At 42.3% G+C, this 23,958-nt stretch overlaps 3 protein-coding genes across 4 annotated transcripts; 1 reads left to right on the forward strand and 2 right to left on the reverse strand.

Annotated features, from left to right (window-relative positions):
• Positions 1-394: 394 nt before the first annotated feature.
• brd1a (bromodomain containing 1a) lies at positions 395-12,585 on the reverse strand. 2 transcript variants are annotated; one of them, XM_080850903.1, is made up of 13 exons: positions 12,373-12,585; positions 9,883-11,260; positions 9,615-9,771; positions 9,378-9,509; positions 9,108-9,236; positions 5,862-6,174; positions 5,193-5,429; positions 4,564-5,061; positions 3,532-3,658; positions 3,232-3,365; positions 2,656-2,765; positions 1,987-2,141; positions 395-1,638 (listed from the first exon to the last, which is right to left on the reverse strand). In XM_080850903.1, exons 2-13 carry the CDS (start codon positions 11,241-11,243, stop codon positions 1,455-1,457), a joined length of 3,537 nt encoding a protein of 1,178 aa, XP_080707029.1. In that variant the 5' UTR covers positions 11,244-11,260; positions 12,373-12,585; the 3' UTR covers positions 395-1,454. The 2 variants fall into 2 exon arrangements, with proteins under 2 accessions (XP_080707029.1, XP_080707030.1); XM_080850904.1 differs by lacking the exon at positions 2,656-2,765 and having other exon boundaries at positions 1,506-1,638.
• A 2,652-nt stretch (positions 12,586-15,237) lies between these two features.
• Positions 15,238-18,984, forward strand: zbed4 (zinc finger, BED-type containing 4; the record flags this gene model as incomplete). The annotated part of the gene is made up of 1 exon (XM_080851743.1): positions 15,238-18,984. The coding sequence occupies one exon, from the start codon at positions 15,238-15,240 to the stop codon at positions 18,982-18,984; it is 3,747 nt and encodes a 1,248-aa protein (XP_080707869.1).
• A 990-nt stretch (positions 18,985-19,974) lies between these two features.
• On the reverse strand, positions 19,975-23,485 carry alg12 (ALG12 alpha-1,6-mannosyltransferase; the record flags this gene model as incomplete). Its single annotated transcript, XM_080851744.1, has 9 exons — positions 19,975-20,758; positions 21,198-21,273; positions 21,370-21,539; positions 21,654-21,876; positions 21,996-22,121; positions 22,257-22,451; positions 22,548-22,721; positions 22,826-22,958; positions 23,327-23,485. The coding sequence occupies 9 exons, from the start codon at positions 23,483-23,485 to the stop codon at positions 20,524-20,526; spliced, it is 1,491 nt and encodes a 496-aa protein (XP_080707870.1). The 3' UTR covers positions 19,975-20,523.
• Between the last annotated feature and the right edge of the window lie 473 nt (positions 23,486-23,958).

Raw genomic sequence — 23,958 nt, forward strand, 5'->3', positions numbered from 1 at the left:
TCATATTTATCCTTGTCTTCACACATGCATTTTATAATTAAACACCTTTTTTAAGCAAGATGACCTTTTGCGAGAGATCCAGTCGATAAAGTGAGTGATGCATGAAGTCTTCTATGGAGCTCTAGTGCCCTCTACTGGTGAGATGCCTGCACAGACTCAATAAAAGTATTCATAGCCACAGTTCTGACAAACTGTTATGAAGGCAAAATAGATCAGTAAGGTCTTTTTATTATCAGTGAATCTATAAAAAAAAAAAAAAAAAAAAGATCCCAGCACTCATTCATATTTAAAACAAAGTCTAGATACTTGATGAATAGAAAACTACCCACTGCTACCCAGAAGACAACTAAGTGGATGAAATGGAAGTCTAGTCAAACCGTCAAATTTACCAGATACTGTTAATAAAAAAAAGGCAACTGAAATATCCACCAAAATGTGCCTTATTCCATATCAAATTCTTTTTCATATAAAGTAATGCAAATACTTTACTTGACAATAAATAACACAGGCACATGATTCCTACATCTATTGTGAAGGTCCCATAATACAACCAAAACAATGCATTATGTGAAAAAGACCGTATACAAATAAGCAATATCACTCACACCCCACTATTTCAATTAAAAAAAGCATGGAAAAAAAGGAAAATCTGGGCAGCAAGAACGTAACTTCTTTTGACCATTTTTTTTCTTTTGGTTTCAACGCGCTTTCCATTTCCATAACAACCGAAGACTTTCCCAAGTGAGTGTCTGGACAATACAGATATATATTTAGTTATATAAATATGTACGAACAAAATATACTAAAACTTGTAAAAACATTCTGCATTACAAAAACATTAATGCCAAAGGGAAGCTTATGTGTATAAACTTCAATAACTTAAAAACAATTAAACATATTAAAAGAAAGACAAAGGAAAAAAAAATACTTTCCAAACATGATCAAGCCATAATCTCAGCATTGTCTTTCAGCTTGGGCTTGACATTCACAGCAACGGCAGGGAGTGCACCGTAGAACAAACCAGAACTCACCAGAATAGTATAAATACTACAAATATTCTTGTACAGTACCAATTCCTTTTCTACACAATAAGTTAGTGTCCACTGATTTACAGTAATGTACAGAGTCTGTTAAATAGGTTGATTTTTTTGCTATTCCACTACAAGTGGAGATGAAGTGAAGGATGAGTGGACAAAAGTCATGATGGCCTTGGCAGTGACGATTGCAGCAGTCTCACAGCACGGTTATGGAGATGGAGGAACTGACACATTCAGTAAGCAGCAACTGGAAGAACAGTGAGGCCAGGGGCACGCGACCACAGTGAGGTTAGAGGAGCTAAGGGACACAAGGCCATCCAGGTCCAGAGCAGTCCTTTGGGAACCACGGCCTAAACACCAGCAGGACCCAAATCTAGGGTGAGGTCCTTCTACAGTCAGTACCGATGAGAATGTTGGCTAATCAACATCGCTGAGGTCACTGACGGGCTCGTCTTGCACCCGGCTCAGGTGGTTCATCGCCCGGCTGAATGCGACCTGCACGGCTTTACGGACCGCAGATGTACGGCCTTCCATCATTTTGATCTTGTCAATAGTCTTGTCAATACCCAGTGGAACCATCTTGGATCTAGGAAGCCATTGCCTGAGAAATACATTTAAACAATTACCAACAGAAGCAAATGTTGAAGTGTCTAGATTGACCTCAAGAGGGAGCTTCATCACACCATGACCACAAAGAAGTAGTGTGTGTTTGTGTTATTGTGTGTTTGTGTTTGTGTGTGTGGGCGGGGGTTTGTCAGATGAATCTGGAAGATGTAGGAATCATGTGCCTGTGTTATTATATTAAATATTTAGTTATATAAATATGTACGAACAAAATATACTAAAACTTGTAAAAACATTCTGCATTACAAAAACATTAATGCCAAAGGGAAGCTTATGTGTATAAACTTCAATAACTTAAAAACAATTAAACATATTAAAATCTCACCAGCTGCGTTTGTTGTCGAAGAACAGGACAAGAAAGAGCTCCTCTTCGGACTTGTACTGCATTTGCTCTCCGACCCTTAGTACGTCTAGCGGGGGCATTGGAATGGACACCCCGTTGTGCTGGCACCCGACTCGAGGCATGTGTGGGTCTATGATCTGGAGAAGCAGAGGAGTAGCGTGGAAGTTACACACACTGAGCAAGCAGCAGTCAACGCTGGCCCAGCACACACACACTTGTACTTGCAAACAAAACGTGACATGGTCATCTCTAAGATCTACTTAGAGATGCTTTGTGCCTTCACATCCTGCTGCAGCAGTCCCTTTCTATACCCACCCAGAGGGTATAAATGCTGCCACCTAGTGGCAAATACAGGGGAAATGGATCTCATCCATTTTTAGAGAACAGCTGACAAAGGCTTCCACACTGTAAAATATCAGTGCTGGTGTCTTGGTCACGTTTTTCACAAGCACAGGTTCACATTCAACACAGAGGAGTTAAATTGGAACTAAGAGGGGGCAACAAGGGTTTGTGTGTGTGTCTGAGAAAGAGAGAGAGACAGAGAGAGAGAGAGAGAAGAGTCCACTCGTGCAAGGATCCACAAGAAGCAGCAAACTGAAGGGCAAAAAAAATGAGATGGTCAGTTTGACACATGCACGCATTGACACTCACCAAGGCAGGGTAGGAAGGATATCCGCTACATTTTGCCCAAACTAGTTTTAGAGGTTCCAGAACAACTGTTGCAGCACTAGCGGGCATCCAAATATTGCTGTTGCCAACTTCTATGGAAGCAGGAATAACGACAATCAAGTTATGTGGGGTTCACTGCAAACAGAGCAAAACACCTCCAAAGCCATGCTTATAGTGACAGGGCACCGACACAACACAACAACCCACAACACAACAGATACCTCAAACACAGAGCATACATCAACACATGATGCTGACAACATATCAATTTCATGTCAAAAAATAATACTAATGTAAATATTTGTAAATAATGTAAAAATAAAAAGAATGGAAATTGTTGTCCACTTATCATGAATTGAGTACACGAAACATTTCAGAATTCAAACTAAGCGTCAGGTAAGTCAGTGAAACCAAAAATGAAGGCCTTTGACAAATGAAAAAAAGATTTCTCCCAAGGGCCTGCCACTTAGTCTGAGTTGAGCACTAATTGAGCAAACACATCCACAACCACATGCAGCACACTGTACGGCGCTTGGCACCTCTACATGGGCAACTCACCAGCAGCAATCCGTGCAGCTTTGGCAAAGTTCCCAGTCTCAATGCAAGCGATTAGTTCATTTTTGTCATCCACAGTATTCCTCCGCACCAGTGCTGGTTTCCCCTTCCCACATTTCGGAAGACTGAGTATGGAGCTTTTAAGAAAAAGAGGGCAGAAGGTGTAATAAGCACCTGTTTGAGTACAGTGTGCCCCCCAGCGGAGACTGAACTCTCTCAGGGTTCCTCTGGAGGTGGTGAAGGACACGTGGTACATGCTCTGCCAACAAGGGTGGGTGTGTTCCAGCGTAGCACAGCACCTACCTGGAGCTTCCCTGCACACTGCTGCTGGACGACATGCTGGACTCAGACGCACAGCGGCGGCGCGGCTCCAGTTGCCTGCTGGGACTGAGCTCCTTCTCCTGGTTCACAGAGAAGCCATTGGACAGGCCTACAGCCGAAAGAACAACAGTTTACAGTTACAAAGCCATTGGACAGGCCTACAGCCGCAAGAACAACCACAGTCTACAGTTACTGTTGGCAAGAACGTAATGTCTGTATAGCACTACCACGCAGTGACGTAAGTTAACGTAATGTTTGTGTAGCACTAGCTAGCTGTATGCTGTATGTCTGTATAGCACTAGCTAAATGCTGTGTAGCACTAGCCATGCTGTATGTCGGTATAGCACTAGCTAAATGCTGTATGTCTGTATAGCACTATCTAAATGCTGTGTAGCACTAGCTATATACTGTATGTCGGTATAGCACTAGCTATAGGCTGTATGTATGTATGTATGTATGTATAGCACTTGCTAAATTCTATATGATGTATAGCACTAGCTATATGCTGTATTTCTGTATAGCACTAGCTATATTCAGTGGTTCTTAACCTGGGTTCGATCGAACCCCAGGGGTTCGTTGGGTCACTCTCAGGGGTTCGGCAGGGGTCAAGACACACACAGTATAGCCCGGTTCACACTAGCAATGTCGGGCCGTTTTTATACATACCTACGTTTGAAGAAATCATATTTTATTTTTCAAATTATGAAGGGTTCGGTGAATGCACTGATGAAGCTTGCAGGGTTCAGTACCTCCAATAAGGTTAAGAACCACTGTTCTATATGATGTATAGCACTAGCTATATGCTGTATTTCTGTATAGCACTAGCTATATGCTGTATGCTGTACAGCACTAGCTTAGAATAAAAGTATAACCATAATGTTAATTTGCTCACTATGCAAAGTGAAATGACCCTAGACATACATTTAGTGAGTGCTTCAAACACTGAACCAGTAGTGTTTGTGCTGCTAATGATAAGCTGGAACAGTGATAAACAGGAGTGACTGAGCCTCTCACCAGTGTCTAAGCGTTTGACAGGGGACTCGTCCTCGCCCTCGCTGTCCCCCGCGGGGCTGCGGGTCCGTTTCCGGGGCTGCAGGAGCGTCTCCAGGCGGGGGATGACCACTGACAGGAAGGTCTTGGTGCCGAGCTGTGGGCAGGCCACGGGAGCCTCCATGCCCCGGGCAGGCTTCTGGGGGCTCACGCTCTTGGACTTGCGAAAGAGCACCGCCGTGCGCCTGTTGACAGGGGCAGATGGCGCGGCCAGCGTGGAGGTGGCCACCACCCTGACGTCGCTGTCGGAGAGAAGCAGGTGATCTTGCGAGTGTCCGTTGAGCATCTTCTTAGGCACTGAGGTGCCGCCCTTGTCACCGTCAAACTTCACCCGCTTGGGGCACTTGGGGTCAGGGCTGGAGTCAATGGGCTTGAGGGTAGGAGGTTCAGAGTTGCTTGCAGAGTTTGCAGGCAGAGGCAAGGTGTCCGAGGGTTCAAGTTTTGGGGGAAGAGACTTATCTCCTGTAAACAATACAACACTTTGTCAGGTCTGGAGGGGAGATAGAGCTGAGAAAATAAGCATTCTGTCTAATGACTGTCATACAAAACTGAATAATTCTTCACTATCCCTAGGCTGGTCTGTTCAAACCTACCTTCTTCTAATGAACCTGTTTCCACAATGGGTTTTTTTTCTGCGGGGGTTGGCAGCGTCTTCTTCAGACTCATCTCATTCCTGATGTCGTTGATGATCTTCTTCAGCAGCTTGAGACGCTTGCTGCGTGAGGGACTGGACTTCATAGAAGTGGTTACGTCTAGCTTCTCCAGCAGCTCGCGCAGCTGCTCCTCAAGGGACATGTGCTCCCGGTTGGCTGGAACCAACAGGCGGTCCACTGGAACATAAACAATGACCATTCATGAAAAGAGCCCACACTCTTTGAACTGCACAAATTAGATGTCTGAACTGCACAAATTAGATGAACTGAACCTCAAACAGGCCAAACAGTAAGGGTATCTGTGCATATAATGTCCAATATGTTATAAAGATGTCAGAAAACCTTTGAATCTATAGATTCTAAACCTCTTCACAAGGTAATATAGTATTAATATCTGTAAGTAGGAATCCTTGGTGAGAATCATGTAAGAATGCACTGATAAAAAGAGTCTCCTGAGCACTAAAGCTACTAATACAATCCTGGACAATGAGGAAACTGTACTCTTGCTTGACGCTCTGCGAACGGTGTCATTTTGATCATATTACTGCTCTACTTTAAACAGCTGCAGAACACACTTTGTGCTCAAATGTATTGGTCTGTTTCATTTACCTTCCTCCCATGTGAAAGGTGTTGATGGCTCCACCTTCGGCTGCTCAGGCAGGTGCATGCCACTGTCCATCTCAAAGCCGATGCGCTCAATGTCTCGTCTGGTCTTCCTGAGCAGTGCTCCACCGTGGTCTCGCATCCGCACCGCTGCGCGGTAGAAGAAGGTGTCCTTGGCGTTGTACTTCATGCAGTTTGAAATGATCAGGTTGAAGTCTGCCTCGAAGTCCTCCAAGTTGCGGTATTCGTGGAGATCTATGCGTTTCCTCATGGTGGAGAAGTCCATGGGGAGTTTAATGTGATCAATGTAGTCAGGAACCTTAAGAAACCCAAACGCATCTATTTAGCAGGGGCTTTTTTTCACCACCACCATCTTTAACACAACTTCCATCCAACATGTAAACTGTTGGTTTTGCTAGCCATTATTAAATGTGTATTAAAGAACATAAATGCAAAAAAGTAACTTGCAACTGTGCATATCCCTCTTATATTTTAACATACATCTATCTCGTATTATAACTGTTTATATATCCATCACGCTTTTACCATGGTTTACACTGCATTACATTACATTAGTTACATATGCAGCTCTTCCTAACAGTGAACAAGAACATTTGGCATCATTTAAAAAAAAGTGGAAGTACAAATTTAAGCTAATGCTGTTCACATAAACCATATTCCTACAAACCATTGCATTTTTCAATGAGCAATACAGGCGTTATATTTGTATTTGGTATACTATTATACAAGGCAAGAAAGGTATTTTCCTTGCACTAAGGGCCATGCACATAGTGAGCAGATAGTAAGTACATATACAGCCGCGGAAAAAATTAAGAGACCACTTCAAAATTATCAGTTTCTCTGGTTTTACTATTTATTGGTATGTGTTAAAGTAAAATGTACATTTTAGTTTTATTCTATAACCTACTGGCAACATTCCTACCAAATTTCAAATAAAAATATTGTCATTTAGATCATTTATTTGCAGAAAAATGACAATTGGTCAAAATAGCAAAAAAGATGCAGTGTCTTCAGATCTCGAATAATGCAAAGAAAACATGCTCATATTCATTTTTAAACTACACAATACTAATGCTTACACTTAGGAAGAGTTCAGAAATCAATATTTGGTGGAATAACCTTGATTTAAAATCACAACTTTCATGTGTCTTGGCATGCTCTCCACCAGTCTTTCACATTGCCGTTGGGTGACTTTATGCTACTCCTGGCGCAAGAATTCAAGCAGCTCGGCTTCTTTTCATGGCTTTTGACCATCCATCTTCCTCTTGATCACATTTCAGAGGTTTTTTATGGGATTCAGGTCTCGAAATTGGGCTGGCCATGACAGGGTCCTGATCTGGTGGTACTCCATCCACACCTTTACTGGCCTGGCTGTGTGGCATGGAGCATTGCCCTGCTGGAAAAAACATTTCTCAGAGTTGGGGAACATTGTCAGAGCTAAAGGAAGCAAGTTTTTCTTCCGGGACAACGTTGTACTTTGCCTGGCAGAGGTTTGTAAAAGACCATAAGGATTGAAAAAAGCGGACTGGAGGGTCTTCTAGTTCGTCTTCTCTGATGAGTCCAATTTTCAGCTTTGCCCAACACATGGTCGTCTGATGGTTAGACTGAGACCTGGAGAGGCCTACAAGCCAGAGAGTCTTGCACCTACTGTGAAATCGGACTCATCAGAGAAGACGAACTTAGAAGAACCTCCAGTCCGCTTTTTCAACCCTTATGGTCTTTTACAAACCTCAGCCAGGCAAAGTACAACGTTGTCCCGGAAGAAAAACTTGCTTCCTTTTGCTCTGACAATGTTCCCCAACTCTGAGAAGTGTTTTTTCCAGCAGGGCAATGCTCCATGCCACACAGCCAGGCCAGTAAAGGTGTGGATGGAGTACCACCAGATCAGGACCCTGTCATGGCCAGCCCAATTTCGAGACCTGAATCCCATAAAAAACCTCTGAAATGTGATCAAGAGGAAGATGGATGGTCAAAAGCCATGAAAAGAAGCCGAGCTGCTTGAATTCTTGCGCCAGGAGTAGCATAAAGTCACCCAACGGCAATGTGAAAGACTGGTGGAGAGCATGCCAAGACACATGAAAGTTGTGATTTTAAATCAAGGTTATTCCACCAAATATTGATTTCTGAACTCTTCCTAAGTGTAAGCATTAGTATTGTGTAGTTTAAAAATGAATATGAGCATGTTTTCTTTGCATTATTCGAGATCTGAAGACACTGCATCTTTTTTGCTATTTTGACCAATTGTCATTTTTCTGCAAATAAATGATCTAAATGACAATATTTTTATTTGAAATTTGGTAGGAATGTTGCCAGTAGGTTATAGAATAAAACTAAAATGTACATTTTACTTTAACACATACCAATAAATAGTAAAACCAGAGAAACTGATAATTTTGAAGTGGTCTCTTAATTTTTTCCGCGGCTGTAGTATTCTAACTGCTAGCATAGAAGGTTTTGCAATAAAGATGTTGGAATAAATGACAGGAAAAACATTTAGATGTAGTAGTCCAACGCAGTTCAACATAAATGGGACTATTGATTAGCTGAAACACAGATAGGCAATGCCCACTGAATCTCCAGACGTCCTTGAAGCGTCAAGGTGAGGGCAGTATATCTCTCGCTCTGTCTCTCTCTCTGTCTTTCTTTCGGGCTCTCTCTCTCACTGTCTCTCTCTCTGTCTGTCTCTCGGTCTCTCTCTCTGTCTGTCTCTCGGTCTCTCTCTCTCTCTCTCTCGGTCTCTCTCTCGGTCTCTCTCTCGGTCTCTCTCTCGGTCTCTCTCTCTCTCTCTCTCTCTCTCTCTCTCTCTCTCTCTCTCTCTCTCTCTCTCTCTCTCTCTCTCTCTCTCTCTCTCTCTCTCTCTCTCTCTCTCTCTCTCTCTCTCTCTCAAATTTGTGTTGTTACTTTTGTTTGTGGTGCTCTTTTCACCAAATATTGTTTAGGTTACCTTTTTCACTTTCACCATCGGTTTTAACAAATGTAACATCTTTTTAATGAGACTTTGTTGTCAGTCCACATTTCTGTTGCAGTCTATGAGCTGGCTGTAACACGATACATGACCGCTTAACACAACCTGGACAAGATTGACCCACAGCGCTCCATTCTAATACACAAATGATCCATTATACAAACATTGTAGACAATAATTCAGCCACGGGCTAACCAGGCTCAGAACACACAGGAGACCGTTCCTGACTTAAACTAGTGCAATTGAAGACTGCTGCAGAAACTTACTTCACTAAGGCTGACAGGCTGTGCAAACACCTTGGCCTGGTCTTTCTCCTGGAGTTGATCCAGCACGGCACGCAGCAGGATGGTGAATGGACTGAGCTGCACCTCAAGCAACTTCTGCTGCAGCCTCATCTGCCACAGAAAAACACAAACCAACTGATGTATTCAAAAGTTGAAGAAATTGAGTTGCACTTTGCAGAAATTCACAGGTGCCTACCAACATATTTGGGGACAAAACATGAGCCTTATTTTAAACATTAAAAAACAGACTACCTCTTCTCTTTTCAGCTTCTCTCTTTTGCGGATCAGCTCCAAAAGTAGCCTTGCACGCTCCAGGTCATGACGCAACCGATGCCACTCATTAAGCTGTTCTTTTAAGGCCCAGCCCTCCTCCTCATTGTGTTTCTACATTTCAATGATCAATATCAACCGGTTATTTCAATGAAAAAACACCGCATTTCCTGATCCACTGGTGTTGAATATGTTTAGCTGCAGTTGTACTCCACTTACCGGCTGTGCAGTTTTCGGCGTCTGTAAGCCAGACTGAAGCCGTCTTATTAGTGGGAGTCCATTCCTAGATTGCCTCTTCAGAGTCCAGTAATTCAAGACCAGCTCGACAAACACCCTCTTCTTCTGAAGAGAAACCTGATTGAGGATTGTATTTAATCTGTAGACAAGGGGGAAGGGGGGGGGGGATAAAATGAATTACCACTATCTACTTAGGAAGAAAAAAGGACTGATGTTTTACTGTACATACTCTAGAGTAAAGTGAACATACCTTTCGGGAGGAAAGCTAGGCCCAGACACACTTGGGGCTGGAATCACTGGCTCGGACTCAGTCTTCTTACATTTCTTTTTCTTATACTTCCTTTTTAATCGTGTCCTCTTGCATTTTTTTTCTGTTTTCTGACAAAGTCCATTTTTGGTTTTGGCATCATCGTAGATAGTAAGAGGTCTCCGGACACACCCATTGGGGGTGTGGGCATCACAGTAAGCTGTCTTTTTCACAGAGAAGGTGGGGGTGCCAGCATCAGTCATCTCTTTGATGGGTTCCATTTTCATGAACAGGCCAGCCTTCTGTGCACAGCTGACATGGAATGCAGTGTAACAGTTGGCTTTGTGGCACTGGATGCAGGCACCAACACCTTTCTCCTTGCAGAGATAACAAGTGAGTTTCCAACGGGCCGGTGGAATGTTTGCCACGCCATCTATGGGCTCGATAAAGACAGTATTGGAGAAGCCCACCTCAGGCACCCAAAGGGCACAAACAACATGTCCCCAACGGTCGTCATCCGTCTTCTTAACAGCCCCACCCTTATTAGGGCAGAGGATACAGTCTGCAGGCTGACTAGGACACTGAAGACAGTGGCGACACAGCCACTGGCCCTCAGGAATATATGGCACACCATAACACTCCTGGTGCACTGCTAGGTTGCACATGTCACAAAAAAGGATGGCGTTGCTGTTCTGACACTCCCCGTCCATGCAGATACAGCAGACAGCATCCTCGTCAATGAGGGACTGAGGATCCCCTTGACTCTGGCTCTCAAGGAATGACTCCTTCTCAAAGCGGTCCACCAGGAACTCAAACACATTCTGAGACACTTGGCTGTAACCCTCGCTCTTTCTCTTCTCGTTGACTAGCTCAAGCCACGCGTAGTCCTCCTCGTCCATGTCATATTCCACTTCTTCATCAAGCTCTTCTGCAGTCTTCTCAACATACTTGTAGTATGCCGGGGGTCTGCGTGGAACTGCTGGCAGGTTGTACTCAACAGTGCGAATTCTGGGCTCAGGAAGCGTACTGCCAGGCACATGACCGCCATGTGCATTTGACAGAGCAGCATTTTTCTTCTGCTGGTTATTTTTTAGCCTCACAGACCGCAGGAGAACTTGCTGTGGCTTTTCGTTGTTTTCCTTGTTGCTAGTGCACTCCAAGATCTCTTGAGCAGTAGGATCATCATCAGTGATGATATCCAACTTGTCATGTATACTAATGCGATGCATCCGGCCATCGATCTCTAGTTCACACATGCGCTGTGCCTGTGCGTAGGTAAGGGTTTCTCTGTTGGGTGATGGTTTGATTGGAGAAGAAGGCCGCGGAGGTGCAGGGGCCCTGTGGTGCCGAGCTTTCTTCTTCATTATGACAGCTTAAAAAACTGCAGATAAGAACAAATGTTCATTTGCAGTTAATACACACACCTATTAGGACTAAGGAAATAGACTGAATGGCCCGTTGGCAGTATAATAAGAACAGTAATATAAACATCGAAGAAGTCTGCATTTCCGTGATGTCTGTGAAAATCAAGTACTGCTGAGTGCAGAAGGAGTATTGCGTCACACAAAAAGACCACCATGAGGTTATGCAGTCTGACAGAAGCAGTCGGATAAATAAGGGGCCGTCCCTGACAACAGATGATAGGCTACTCCCTATCCCTATTGAACGAAATTTACGAATGAGATTGCCTGCAGCACTGAAAAGAAAAGCTATACCACTGAGGATAAGTGACATCCGGCTACTCAGATTATCACACTATCAGGTTATCGAAATAGGCATAATGTCGGGACAGCTGACAAGCAGAATGTGCAAGGCCTACACTATAGAGTAAAGTAACACAGTGTAAAGAGAGTCCGTATCTTCACGCAATCACTAAGACAGGGCTACTCTGTCCAGCTAGCTCAGTTAGCTCATCACTGCAATGTTCGTCCCGGTCCTACACCAATTCAATCTTAAATATTACCTACACATAGTCAAACATAAAAGGGTTTACAAGTTGGCGCTCAAGATGACTATTCCCCTACTCTTCTCCGCGTCTATATTTGATCGTTCTCCTTGGACATGCAGCCTAGAAGTCAGTCTCTTCGTTAGAAAGCTAGCCCTCGCCAGCTAACTAGCCAAGTTAGCAAAGACATATCCTGGCAAGAAGTCCTTCTGGATACCTTTAAATTCAATTTGGGCCACATGACAGAGATAGCAAGCTAGCTTTCTACGGCACAACGAAGTAGTCATGCTTAAGAAGTACTCATCTCAAAAGCTGTTGAGCTTCATTAAATACATCAAGAAAAGACAGAGCAATCATTGCAACAAGAGGCCTGCGGTAGAGGGGCAGCTCACAATAATAAAACAGCAAATGGCGTCCAACAAAACAAGACGCTTAACACCCTCTCTCTGTTTCTTTTCGGCTTGTTCAACTTCTCACTTCCTCATAATTGAGTAGACACGTCCAACATTGTCCTAAAATGGAAAGACGCCAATAATTAAACACATTACCTTTGGAACACAATGCTTTTAGATGTAGATGGCAGCAGCTTTAACAAGCAATGGCGATATGGCCTGCTAAGCTGCTGAAGGTCCGTACACAATGTTCTCATCCAACGAATGCTAGTAGCCTACAGCTACCCAGCGACAAAATAATGGGATACAGACATGTACCCACTAAGGTCTTATGACTCATAAAATCGGATGCAACATCAGTATTTTCTTTTGTTTGGAATATCATTCATGATTTTACGTATCCTATTTCCTGTAACGTTAACGCTCGGCTGCAGTACGCTTCTCTACCCTACCAACAACAATGCAGACGGCTCACTACACTGACTGTCCCACCCGCTACGTTGTACGCCGTTACGTATTACGCAAAAGATGCACATGAAGTTGCCACCCATGTGTTCTGCTTATTATTTCATATTGTCAGTGGCAACTGACTTTATTCATATGAAGAACATGATTCACTTAGGAAGAACTCATTGACAAATATAGGGGAATCGAATGATAAACCAAGGTGAATAAGGATACTGACATACACGCTTAACACTGACCACTGAACTAGTAGTGAGTTGTGCATACCCTCAAGTTGCTGAGCATTTTAAATTAGATGATGCAGGTAAGGCTGAATCGGGAGGTTAAGGTGGGACATGTTATTCTGGTCTTTTGGAAAACACATCAGCAAACAATCTTTTGTCATTTAAATACCACAATTATGCTTTGTTAACCCCACCCATAATGGCGCCTAGGTGCCCCTGAAAGACCCTTAGGTCAAGAAACCCCGTATGTTTGGGTTAATTTGAAGTGCAAACTAAGCCAAACAGGCAAAGGAAACAAATGAATCCACCGTGAAATATCGAGACATGCATATATTGAGCCGTTCGTTAAGGTTCTTAAATGTAGTGACAATAAACGTTTTCTTTCCCAATGCGTGATAGACCATAGGATACAAACATATTATTAAAGCATTAATGCGTTGGACTGTAAAGTAAGTGTTGTTTTCCTTTTATTGCCCCGTCGCCATATTGGACACCCTTAAACCCTATGACATCATGAAAGCGTGTTCCTTCCGTCGGTCGCTGAGGGGAGCTACTACTACCGACTGATGTTAACGCTAAGTGCACAGGAGACAAAGCAACGAACTAATTGCCCCCCTGGATCAATCACATGCGATGTTTTAACTGTTTAGGAACCGAAACCTATATAATTATGAGACGGAGTATTGAGGTAAGAATGTTTAGCTTCTCTGGTCTATGTTTAGTGATTTCCTTGATGTAAATCGGTTGTAGTATTGGGCTTATCCGGTTCCCTAGCTGGTTCTACTACACTGTTCTGCTGCCAAGATCTGGTTCTGTCTCACCAGGTTATGTCCTGTGTGGCCTAACGTTGCCGTCGAAAGGACCATACGAGCTAACGTTAGCTTTTTGAGTGGTCAGTTACTGTGATCACATTTTATCGTGTTTGAACTGTAAATTAGTTGGGATTATTGTGTCTGAGAAACTCTGTCTACAAATCCATGTGACAGTTGGGCTATCTATCGTTAGGCTGTAGTTTAGGTCCCTATTTGTTTTTGTCTAACGCAAGCCAAATAGCTAGCCGCGATGGCCTTCTAACATTAGCTTAGTAGCTAAGTGGCTAATGTTCGCCAAGGAATGGCCACAACATCCAAATTGAATCCATGCGCCTATTCACCAAATCTCCGTGTTCTTCAGAAAGTGCTACACATTTTTATGTCACATGAACGAAATAACCATACTTGGTTACTTCATGTAATTAACTGGCTAGGTGATTTTTGTATAACACGTCTAGAGAATTAAGCATTGTGTAATTAATTACATAGAAATATAAGTGTGCTTATAACTGCTTTTAGCCACTGTCACTCGAAATGCTTTGTTTGACACCTTAAATATTAACGTAACTGTAGCATGACTGCGAACACGGTATGGCGAACACTGTATCTTTAAGGCAGACCCGGAACGTAGCAAAGCAAACCCGGAAAAGTTGAGCAAGCATTGTCAAAAGCAACGGGTATATTTGGTAAGTTCGCTACTCGCTAGCTATGATAATGGTATCGAGGAAAAGCTTAACTAGAGACCTAACGTACTATAATCGCTTGCTAAATTTGATGTCAAACGTGCAACGCACAATTTTCGCTTTTACTCCAGGAAAAAAAGCTAAGCACAAACACACATATCTGTACCATCAACTGTGATAATACCGTTTACAGTTATAACCAGATAGTTATAAACTATGGTAGTGGGGAGGTGGCATTGACGATCGGAAAACAGCACCCAAGCTCCTGTGGGCTACAGTTCCGGGTTAGATGTGTCGTTATTGTAGGAACACACATCGTAGCATTTCCTGTTGATGGTGTCTCACTCACTTTCTTACCCATTGGAGGACATCGAACCATGCTTGCAATTAGTATCACATTCCCATGTCTTCAGTCATGGGATATATTTTCCTTTAAACGTTGTTGCATTTTTTCCCTAGAGGAAATTACTTGAAAAATACTGGATTTTACTTGATTTTAAACATATGGACTCTTTGGCATGCATCATAATAACAGCCTTAAACACAGGAGCTGTAGTTGTTTGAGGAAGCAAGTCAAGACCAGAGCAAGGTCAACATGTTTCTATTCTAAATGTCTTTCTGTTTTTCTTGTATTTCAGGATTTCAGGAAATGAGCAACTTCTTCAAACCATTGCTGAGGACAATGCCAACAATGCCAGCCCTGTGGATTTGGAGAATAACTCTGATTTGATCATATTGCAGGAACATACACGCCCGCCACACTAATGACTCTTGAACATTTGACAATTTACCTTCAATAGAGAACCTTCAGCCCCTGCAGCATCTTGCTCTGTTACCATGGATGGAGAAGAAGGCCTCTCTGATCAAAGTGATGTAGGCCTGGAACGTAATGGCTGCACAGGGGAGGACAAGAGACGAGTCAAAGCGACATGTTTGAAAATTGAGGGTCAAGATGGATACGTTTTTAAATCGTATAGCATCACACCTCATGATGGAACTGAAGCAAAATCCTCTGCCAGTAAGACAGAAGCTTTAGGTAATGACATTTCCTCTGTTGAGAGCACATCAAATGATGTATCTACTCAGGTTAACCAACAGTCATCAGAGGATGCTGTGACTGGGGAGTTTAGTGAAAAAGGGGATTCTCCAATCTCTCCAGCCGTTACAAATGGGCCCAATGACGAGAACACTGATGTGGATGAAGAATGTCCACCAGAAAATGACACACCATTGCATATTAAAGAGGAACCAAATTCAATGGACGAGGGCATGCCAGAGGACGAAAAGTTATCGTATGATAGTTCTGTAGGCCCTTTTGTTAGCAGAGATAATGATGACTATGGCGGTTTGCTGAGTGGCTACACAAGTACCCTTTACGATGTCGCCATGGATGCAGTTACTCAGAGCCTTCTGTCGTCCATGAGGAATCCTGTAAATCCACGTAAAAAGTCTCCTGCCTGGAACCATTTCTTCATATCTCCACGAGATAGTACCAAAGCTATTTGTATGTACTGTATGAAAGAGTTTAGTAGGGGTAAGAATGAAAAAGACCTGAGCACTAGTTGTTTAATGAGACATGTACGCAGGGCTCACCCCACTGTGCTTTTACAAGACGGGGAGACCCCCTGTAATTCGATGTCTAGTGCTGTTGCCTCATCCGTAATACCTCCCATGAAATCACCAAATAATGGAGACTTGGCAGCTCATGTTACAGAGAACAACACCTCACCATCAACCTCCACAACGGAAGCCACCAACACGTCATCCAAAGAAGCACCATTAAAAATCAAACCAAAATTGGAGAAGTGCACCAAGACCGGCCCTGGCACAGGCGCATCCCCACATTCCACCAACAACCATATTGATGATCTGATGGATGGAGGTTTGGCATCAACACCAAAAAACTCCAATTCTCGGAGGCGATCAGCAGTGTGGAAACATTTTTATTTATCCCCTGCCGACAGTTCCAAAGCTGTGTGTATACACTGCATGAACGAGTTCAGTCGAGGAAAAAATGGAAAGGACTTGGGAACAAGTTGCCTGATACGCCACATGTGGCGTGCCCACCGTGAAATTGTCATTGAGGAAAACGGTCAGGGCTCCAGCATTCCGCCACCATACACAACACCACCTACACTTTTGTCACGCACACAGGCACAGGACTGTGTTGAGGTGAAAAAGGAACCCATTTTTGCCTCATGCTCTCCTGAAACATCAGATGAAGTGCCACAGAATAACAATGCAGACTTGGATGTTAAAGAGGAGGAGTCAGATGATGCCACATATCACATAGGGCAAGGGTCTTTGCTTGACTTGTCATTTGGATTGAAAGGTGAAAATCTACCATCAGCTTCTTCACCAGAGGAGCCATCTGATGCTCCCAGCTTGAATGAGGACCTGAGTTCCGTGTTCCAGCAAAACAAGAAAATAATGAAAAGGGTGAAATCTGAAGTGTGGCATCATTTTATTGTTTCACCAGTCGACCAGCTGAAAGCTCTTTGTCGATATTGTCCCTGTGTTATTAGTCGCGGGAAACGTGGCGACTTTGGCACAAGCTGTTTGATGAGACATCTTATGAGACGACACCCCGACGTCCTAAAGAACCAAAAAAACACATATGACAAGGTGCCCTCACCACAGTCACCCTACACAGAAGGGGTTTCTGCCAAGGTGACTGACAAACCCATTCATGAGAAAAAATCAAATACTCTGTCAGTTTTCAGCAAAAAGACTTCAAAGCTGTGGAATCATTTTTCTATTTCTACTGCAGATCCCACAAAAGTGATCTGTTTGCACTGTAGCCGCACAATTAGCAGAGGTAAAAAGACCACAAACCTTGGCACAAGTTGCTTGTTCAGGCACATGCAGAGGTTTCATGGACATTTTCTTGAAAATAACAGCAATAACTCAGGTGATGTGTCAACTGCTGAACTTCAAATTAACCATGAGCTCATGGACACTTCCTCATATGAAGAACATGGTGAAAAATTTGATGAATACCATCCGGTGGCCAAAAAAATCACCAAACTTGTTGCAGAAATGCTTGCACTTGATCTTCAGCCATCTGCAGTGGTGGAGAATGTCGGTTTGAACCGACTGCTGGAATACCTCCAACCACAGTATACTCTACCCTCCTCATCCTACTTCACCAGCACTGCCATACCAGAAATGTATGAACGGGTGAAAGAAGTTGTTCTTACACATCTGAAAGAGGCTGAGGGTGGCATCGTCCACTTCACAACAGGTATCTGGGTAAGCAGCCAAACCAGGGAGTATCTTACTCTGACCGCTCACTGGGTTGCCTGTGAATCATGTGTACGTCCACAGGGCCAAGACTTTCACTGCTCAGCTCTTCTCAATGTCTCCCAGATAGACTGTGACTATAACATGGAGAACATTCAGAAGCAGCTCGAGTATCTCTGGGACACATGGATCGCTTCTTCAGGCCTCAGGATTGGATACACTGTAACAGATAATCAGATAATTGGAAATGTTTTGGAAGACAGTGGTCATGCCACCCTTCAATGTTTTGGTCACACAATAGACCTCATCGTGAGTGAAGCCATAAAGAGTCAGAGAATGGTTCAGAATATTCTTAGCATCGCCCGCAAAATCTGTGAACGTGTACACCGCTCAGCAAAAGCGAAGGAAAAGTTGACCGAACTACAGAAGACATACCAGTTACCTGAAAATCAACTTGTCCAGGATGTTCCGTCCAAATGGAAAACGTCCTTTTTCATGCTTGAACGTTTAGTGGAACAAAAGAAAGCCATTGATGAAATGTCCAATGAGTGCAATTTCAGGGAACTGATAAGCTGTGATCAATGGGAGGTGATGCAGTCAGTGTGCAATGCTTTAAAGCCTTTTGAGGTAGCCTGCAGGGAGATGAGCAATCGCACTGCCACACTCGGCCAAGTCATACCTCTCATACACATCCTCAACCGAAAAATTGATATGCTTTTTGACGAGACGATGGGTATAGACAACATGCTCAAGTCTCTAAAAGAAGCCATGGTCACCAGAATGTCCTCCACGCTTCATGATCCAAGATACACTTGGGCAACAATGCTGGACCCACGGTACAAGACCTCCCTGTTCTCAGAGGAGGAAGCCGAACAGTGCAAACAAGACCTCATTCAAGAACTTGAGGTGTCACTGTCTACCTCAGATGAAGCAAAGCCTCTTCTGTCCAATGGATGTGGTGAAGTCTCAACTCCATCCAACAGCTCTGTTGCAAAAAAGGATGACCTCTGGTCTCTGATGGATGACATCAGGAACAAAATCAAACAGGAGGAAAAGCCAAAGGCTTCAGAAATAGCAGTTCTGGAGTACTTGGAGGAGGACATTCTGGATCAAAGCTGCAATCCACTGGATTATTGGAATTTGAAAAAGTACCTTTGGCCAGAGCTTTCTAAAGTAGCTGTTCGGTATGTGGGCTGTCCACCTAGTGTTGTCCCAGCAGAAACTCTCTTTAGCACAGGGAGTATGAATTGTGCCCTGAATCAGTCCAGACCAATGCTGGAAAATTTAGAGGGACTACTCTTTTTAAAGGTCAACCTTCCCTTGATATATTTTCAGTACTGATCTTGACCTCTAATTTGAAATTTTCATACACCCTTTTGTGCCCAATCAAGGATCATATCATAGTTATCACAGGGTCCTTAAGAATATTTTACAATGAGAAGATTCATATTCAATACTTAAAATGTTTTGCCATTTTTGCATCATGTTTTTTTTTCTTTCTCTTTGTGTACTACTGTTGCAACACTGCAAACTGGAGTTGATGTCAAACTCAGTCATTTGTATCAGGGAGGGGGGGTTGGTGTATCTAGCTGTAGGGGTGATGGTTTATTGCTGTATTATGATTTTTGTATTTATTTGGTCTTCTTTCTCCTTGTGCCTTAGAACTACTTCAGGTCAAAATGCTGTAAATACTTTAATGATTTGCAAACAAAGTCTTCAGTTGAAATAATGTAAAATAAACCTAGATGCTGAATTTGTGTTTTTATATCTATTGGCCCAAAAGAAAAATTCTGTGACTAAAACGTTTTTGTTTCGTTTGTTATTTAATTATTTTATTGTGAATTTATGTCTCATGGTACTGTCATAGAAGTAGAATCTTTTAAAACTCACTGAAATGTTTCTTAATTACTTGTGTAAATGTTTTTTTCAGGACAAGCAATTTGTTTATTACAGTTGCCTCACAAGCACAATTGTCTTCTCTGAGGGATTAAATTATGGGTTAATGTCAAGTAAAATGTACTGTATATTTTATAAATAATGGTCTCTGAACAGAATTTGATAAACATTCAGACTGGAACAATGCTAATTTTGTGATTTGTAAATAAAACATTTCCTCCTGATTTAGTGTCTTAACTGTTCATCAGTAATGACTGTCTACCTGGTTGGTGTTGAGTGCTTCAGGTCTGACTGTTGTGCTAGGTCCAGAGCCCCCAATACAGCCATACTCATTCTGCTATAGAGGAGATGTTATTGAACTTCATTCTACATGTGGAACTGAGATGAGGTTAGACGAGGTCTGTCAGGCTATGGTATAAATGGATCAACCACAGCTTCCTGCAAAAGTACCAACATTTAATCCGTAAACACGGCATCAATTTGTACACATCCTTATTTCAGGGCCACAGGCTCTTTGTAATAATGTATTCGTTTACACAGACGTTATCACTGATCTGATAACTAAAGCTCAGTAAACATATTTCCCCCCTCTCCTAATGAGGTAACAATCCACTATATCCAAGACTGATACCACATCAGGTCTTTAAAATGTGTTGTCTTGACTTTGAAGTGCAAAACTTCTTTCAGACCTAATATGATAATTCTGAAAGTACAGTTTACAGGTTAATTTCCCAATATTCCTATGCATCTGTTAGGCACAGGCCCAGGAGCCTGGCATAAATAATTAGGATACAGTGGATCTCTACCTCCCTTGGTTCAGTGCTTAATGTATACAGCAGCCTGCTTTGGAGAATGACGTCATAAATATTAAGTAAGATGGCCCATTCAGTGGCGCCCTGTTACAAAAAGGTGGAATGTTTCCTTAAGAATGTCCAAACCAACTAAATCTCATTCTACAAAACTAGTCATTTTCACATCAAACATTCAGCTAGGTTTATGTTTTAATTGTTCTAATAGCACCAGTTTGTTCTCCAGCTTAATACTGAATGGGGGAAGGCTGAATAAATTAAACATGACATTATTGTAGCCTTGAATGAAAGTAACTGGCTGATGCGAGTCTCTGAGTAATGCTATCTGGGTTGAGTTAGCCTCCATCAATATATGAGTAAAGGTCTTCATTTGGGAATCCCCCGGTACCATGCCCTCTCTTTTGCTGTATCTGAAAAGAAAAGAAAGTATAAAAAACAGTAAATAATATTAACTAAAAGAGTGCAATATCATACCAGTCAGTTCCAATTTATCCCATGCTGAGTAAGTCACTCTAAAGTTGTCCAAAGCAATATTCTTAAAATACTGTGATGGTCAAACAATCTGTTTTGCTTTCACCTCACTTAGCAAATATTATCAAATGAGGTGACTTGTAAAACCAGATTCAAATTAGTGACTGGATACAAAAATGCCACCTACACCATGAATATCCACATTATGGACAAATTGTACCTGATATCAGTATTCTCTGATGACAAATAACAAAGAACCGGTCACTGGAAGTTCATACTTCCATATACTCTTTTTCATTTTCCAAAGAAACACAGCTGTTCTACAACTGTGCCTGGAGTACAATCTATAATAAGAAAACAAAAAAATGAGTCACTCACTTCCAGCTTCCATTCATTTCTAAGAAGCGTGAGACTCCTGTTTGTGCTGCAGCCACATCGATATGCAGAGAGACATCTGAAAGGGACAACATGAGGGAAACAAATCAGAACCCCTCTCTCCACAACATCCACCCTCCTCTCGCACACTGAGAGTCTTCCATTTAGCACTGACCTGAGGTGGCAGGAACTATTGTGTGTAGTTCCAACATGGCTCTCCCACCAGGATAATTGTGATGGGAGACACACAAGGACAGGCTTGTGTAGGCAGCATTTGTCATCAACTGACCAACCACAATTAAGGATGCAATTTTATACAACCAGGATTTGTGGTAGTTGTTCAAACTGGAACATAAAAAACGGCAGTTACAAATAATCTAAACTACAGTGGACTACATAACAGTGCATTTAAACACCAATTGTGTGACTGAATTCAGAAATGAAAGGTTTTCCTCTCACATGTAGGAGCAGCCCCGGGCGGCCACCATGTTGAACACAGGGAAAGTGTAGACGATGAAGCGAAGCTCCTTGTGAGGCAGGAGAGAGTACAGCAGAATGAACCCAACAGTTGGAATTAACAGTGTTTGCATCCGCCTGTCAAAAAGACCTAAAGGAATGAAAAACAGCGTGCTGCCCAGGGCACGAGGAAGAGCGGAGTAAAAATACCACAGAAATGGTGAAGTTTACTGAGGGGAACAAAGTTAAGGTAAATAAGAAGTCAGCAGTTAAAACTAAAATTAATATTTTGGTGAAATGTCAATAACATCAACAAAATGGAAACAGCAATCCATATCTTATTACAGGCAGATGAACAAAAGGATATTCCCCAGTCAGAACTTTTGTTTAAAACTGTGTTGTACCACAGAACTTGACCCTCAGGCCAAAGTATTTGTTTCCAGAACACAGAATCAACACATACAGTGAGACCTGTAAGAAAAATATGGACAAATGATTACATTTGGTTCAAATACAGTTTGAAACAATTGACTTGGACAGCTCACAGTTCTGACACAGAAAACTTGACACAATATAAAATAAAGTCAACTTTCACACAGCACTCACCTAATGACAGAATACCAGATGGTATGGCAAAGTAAAACAGCTGTAGAAAAGTCAGTTTCCTGCTCAGCAACGACATAAGTAGCATCAGGCCAAGGAAGAGGCTAAGCTCAGAGCGAAACACAATGATGACAAATGCTGAGAGACATATGAAGGAACCGTGCTTCTGCGCCATCCATGATGTGAATGCCATAACAACTACAACGTAAAAAAGGAAAATGGGAATTAAAAAAATTGAAGCCTTTAAGTAGGTGAATCAAATGGTGATAACAAATATTTAAATATGGTATTTACCTATAGGCAGAGCAAAAACGTTTGGTAGAGGTCTGGAGGCATAAAACATGAGATGGAATTGTGATGTACAGATGAGACAAAAAAATCCAGCAACAGTGGTCCCAAACTGCTTCCGAACCTCATTCTGCATGCGCCAGAGAGCAAAAACCACACACATCCCCAGCACACCTCTCACTAAAATGAAGACGTAAAAGCGGGTTAAGGTACAAGATCCAAGCGCTTATATTCCCTCACAGTGCCATAAAGTGCTGATAACTGATATTCATAAAGACACTTACCAATAACTTGAGTGTAGAATTTTGGCACATCCAGAAAATGTAGTATATACACCATTGGTGATGACAGAACTGAGATAAACACTGGCCCCACAAATGTCCGTGGAACTACGCCGGGAAATTCGTGATGGTCATACTGTAAGTGAGAAAACCAAGCTGATTCTGAGCTTTGAATTCGTGGAGGTGTAAGCATTTGTATTGACGCTCTCTCAGTATCATTTGAATTCAGCTTTGTTCAACAGACTGTAAAGCAAATATAACCTGTGGATGGACACACAAATCTCTCCTGGCTAGCGCTGCAGTACACTTTCGTAAGTGTGAAAGGAAGTTGGCAAGCGAAATGATGGTGTTCGTAGTATCACCCTGATAGTATCTGCTATTCAATTAGCCTACCTATGTCAACATTGGCAATGTAACACTGAAAAGGTCATAACTATTACTTATCCCAGCTAGCTAACTCCACTGAGGTAATGTCAGATAGTTGTCAGTTATCCAATTTCTTACCCTTTCGAGATCAAATCTGTGGTACAAAACATCATGTATTGCTTGTAAGTTGAAACTTTCTTCAACCTTTGTAAAGGGGCATATAAATAAATGTAGAAAAACTATAAAAACAATCAAAAACAGCAGCGGCCGCTCAGAGACACTTCTCTTCTCTGCCATGACTTTTCAATATCGGAAGTCGGCACATGCGCAGATTTGGTCACTGGAGACGCTGTACCATTACCTTCTCATTGGACAAATCTTTCAGATTTAGTTCTCCCTTGAACAATAGACTGATACGTCAAAAATATGATATGAAGTGATAGTGGACAGATACACAATTTTTTGATGACGATACATTCTTTAAAAATAACATATGCATATGAAATATTCCTTCACATTGATTTGTTTTGTCAGGCCAGGTTCATAAGGATAATCAAAAATCTCTTGAGCAAAGTAATTATATTCGTGGATAAACGTATCAGCGTTCGACCGAGTAAACAACAAATGTAGACTTATCAGTGAAGTGCATTTAGGTGATACTGTGACCTTAAATTTACACTTGACTTCACATAGTTGTCCCGCGCGTGGCGACACTACATTGGCTTATGAAATGACTGATGTATAAGCTTGACCAATCAAAAGGAGACACA

Source organism: Sprattus sprattus (assembly GCF_963457725.1).
Source record: "Sprattus sprattus genome assembly, chromosome: 14".
Classification (NCBI taxonomy): domain Eukaryota; kingdom Metazoa; phylum Chordata; class Actinopteri; order Clupeiformes; family Clupeidae; genus Sprattus; species Sprattus sprattus.

What these genes read in the sequence shown, in the direction of transcription:
- brd1a (XM_080850903.1), bottom strand. Translation starts at nt 11,243, where the DNA reads ATGAAGAAGAAAGCTCGGCACCACAGGGCCCCTGCACCTCCGCGGCCT. An exon ending in AACAGGTTCATTAGAAGAAG is followed by an intron (nt 5,062 to 5,192) that starts GTAGGTTTGAAC and finishes TATTGTTTACAG; the next exon opens with GAGATAAGTCTCTTCCCCCA. An exon ending in ATCCTTCCTACCCTGCCTTG is followed by an intron (nt 2,142 to 2,655) that starts GTGAGTGTCAAT and finishes CTGCTTCTCCAG; the next exon opens with ATCATAGACCCACACATGCC.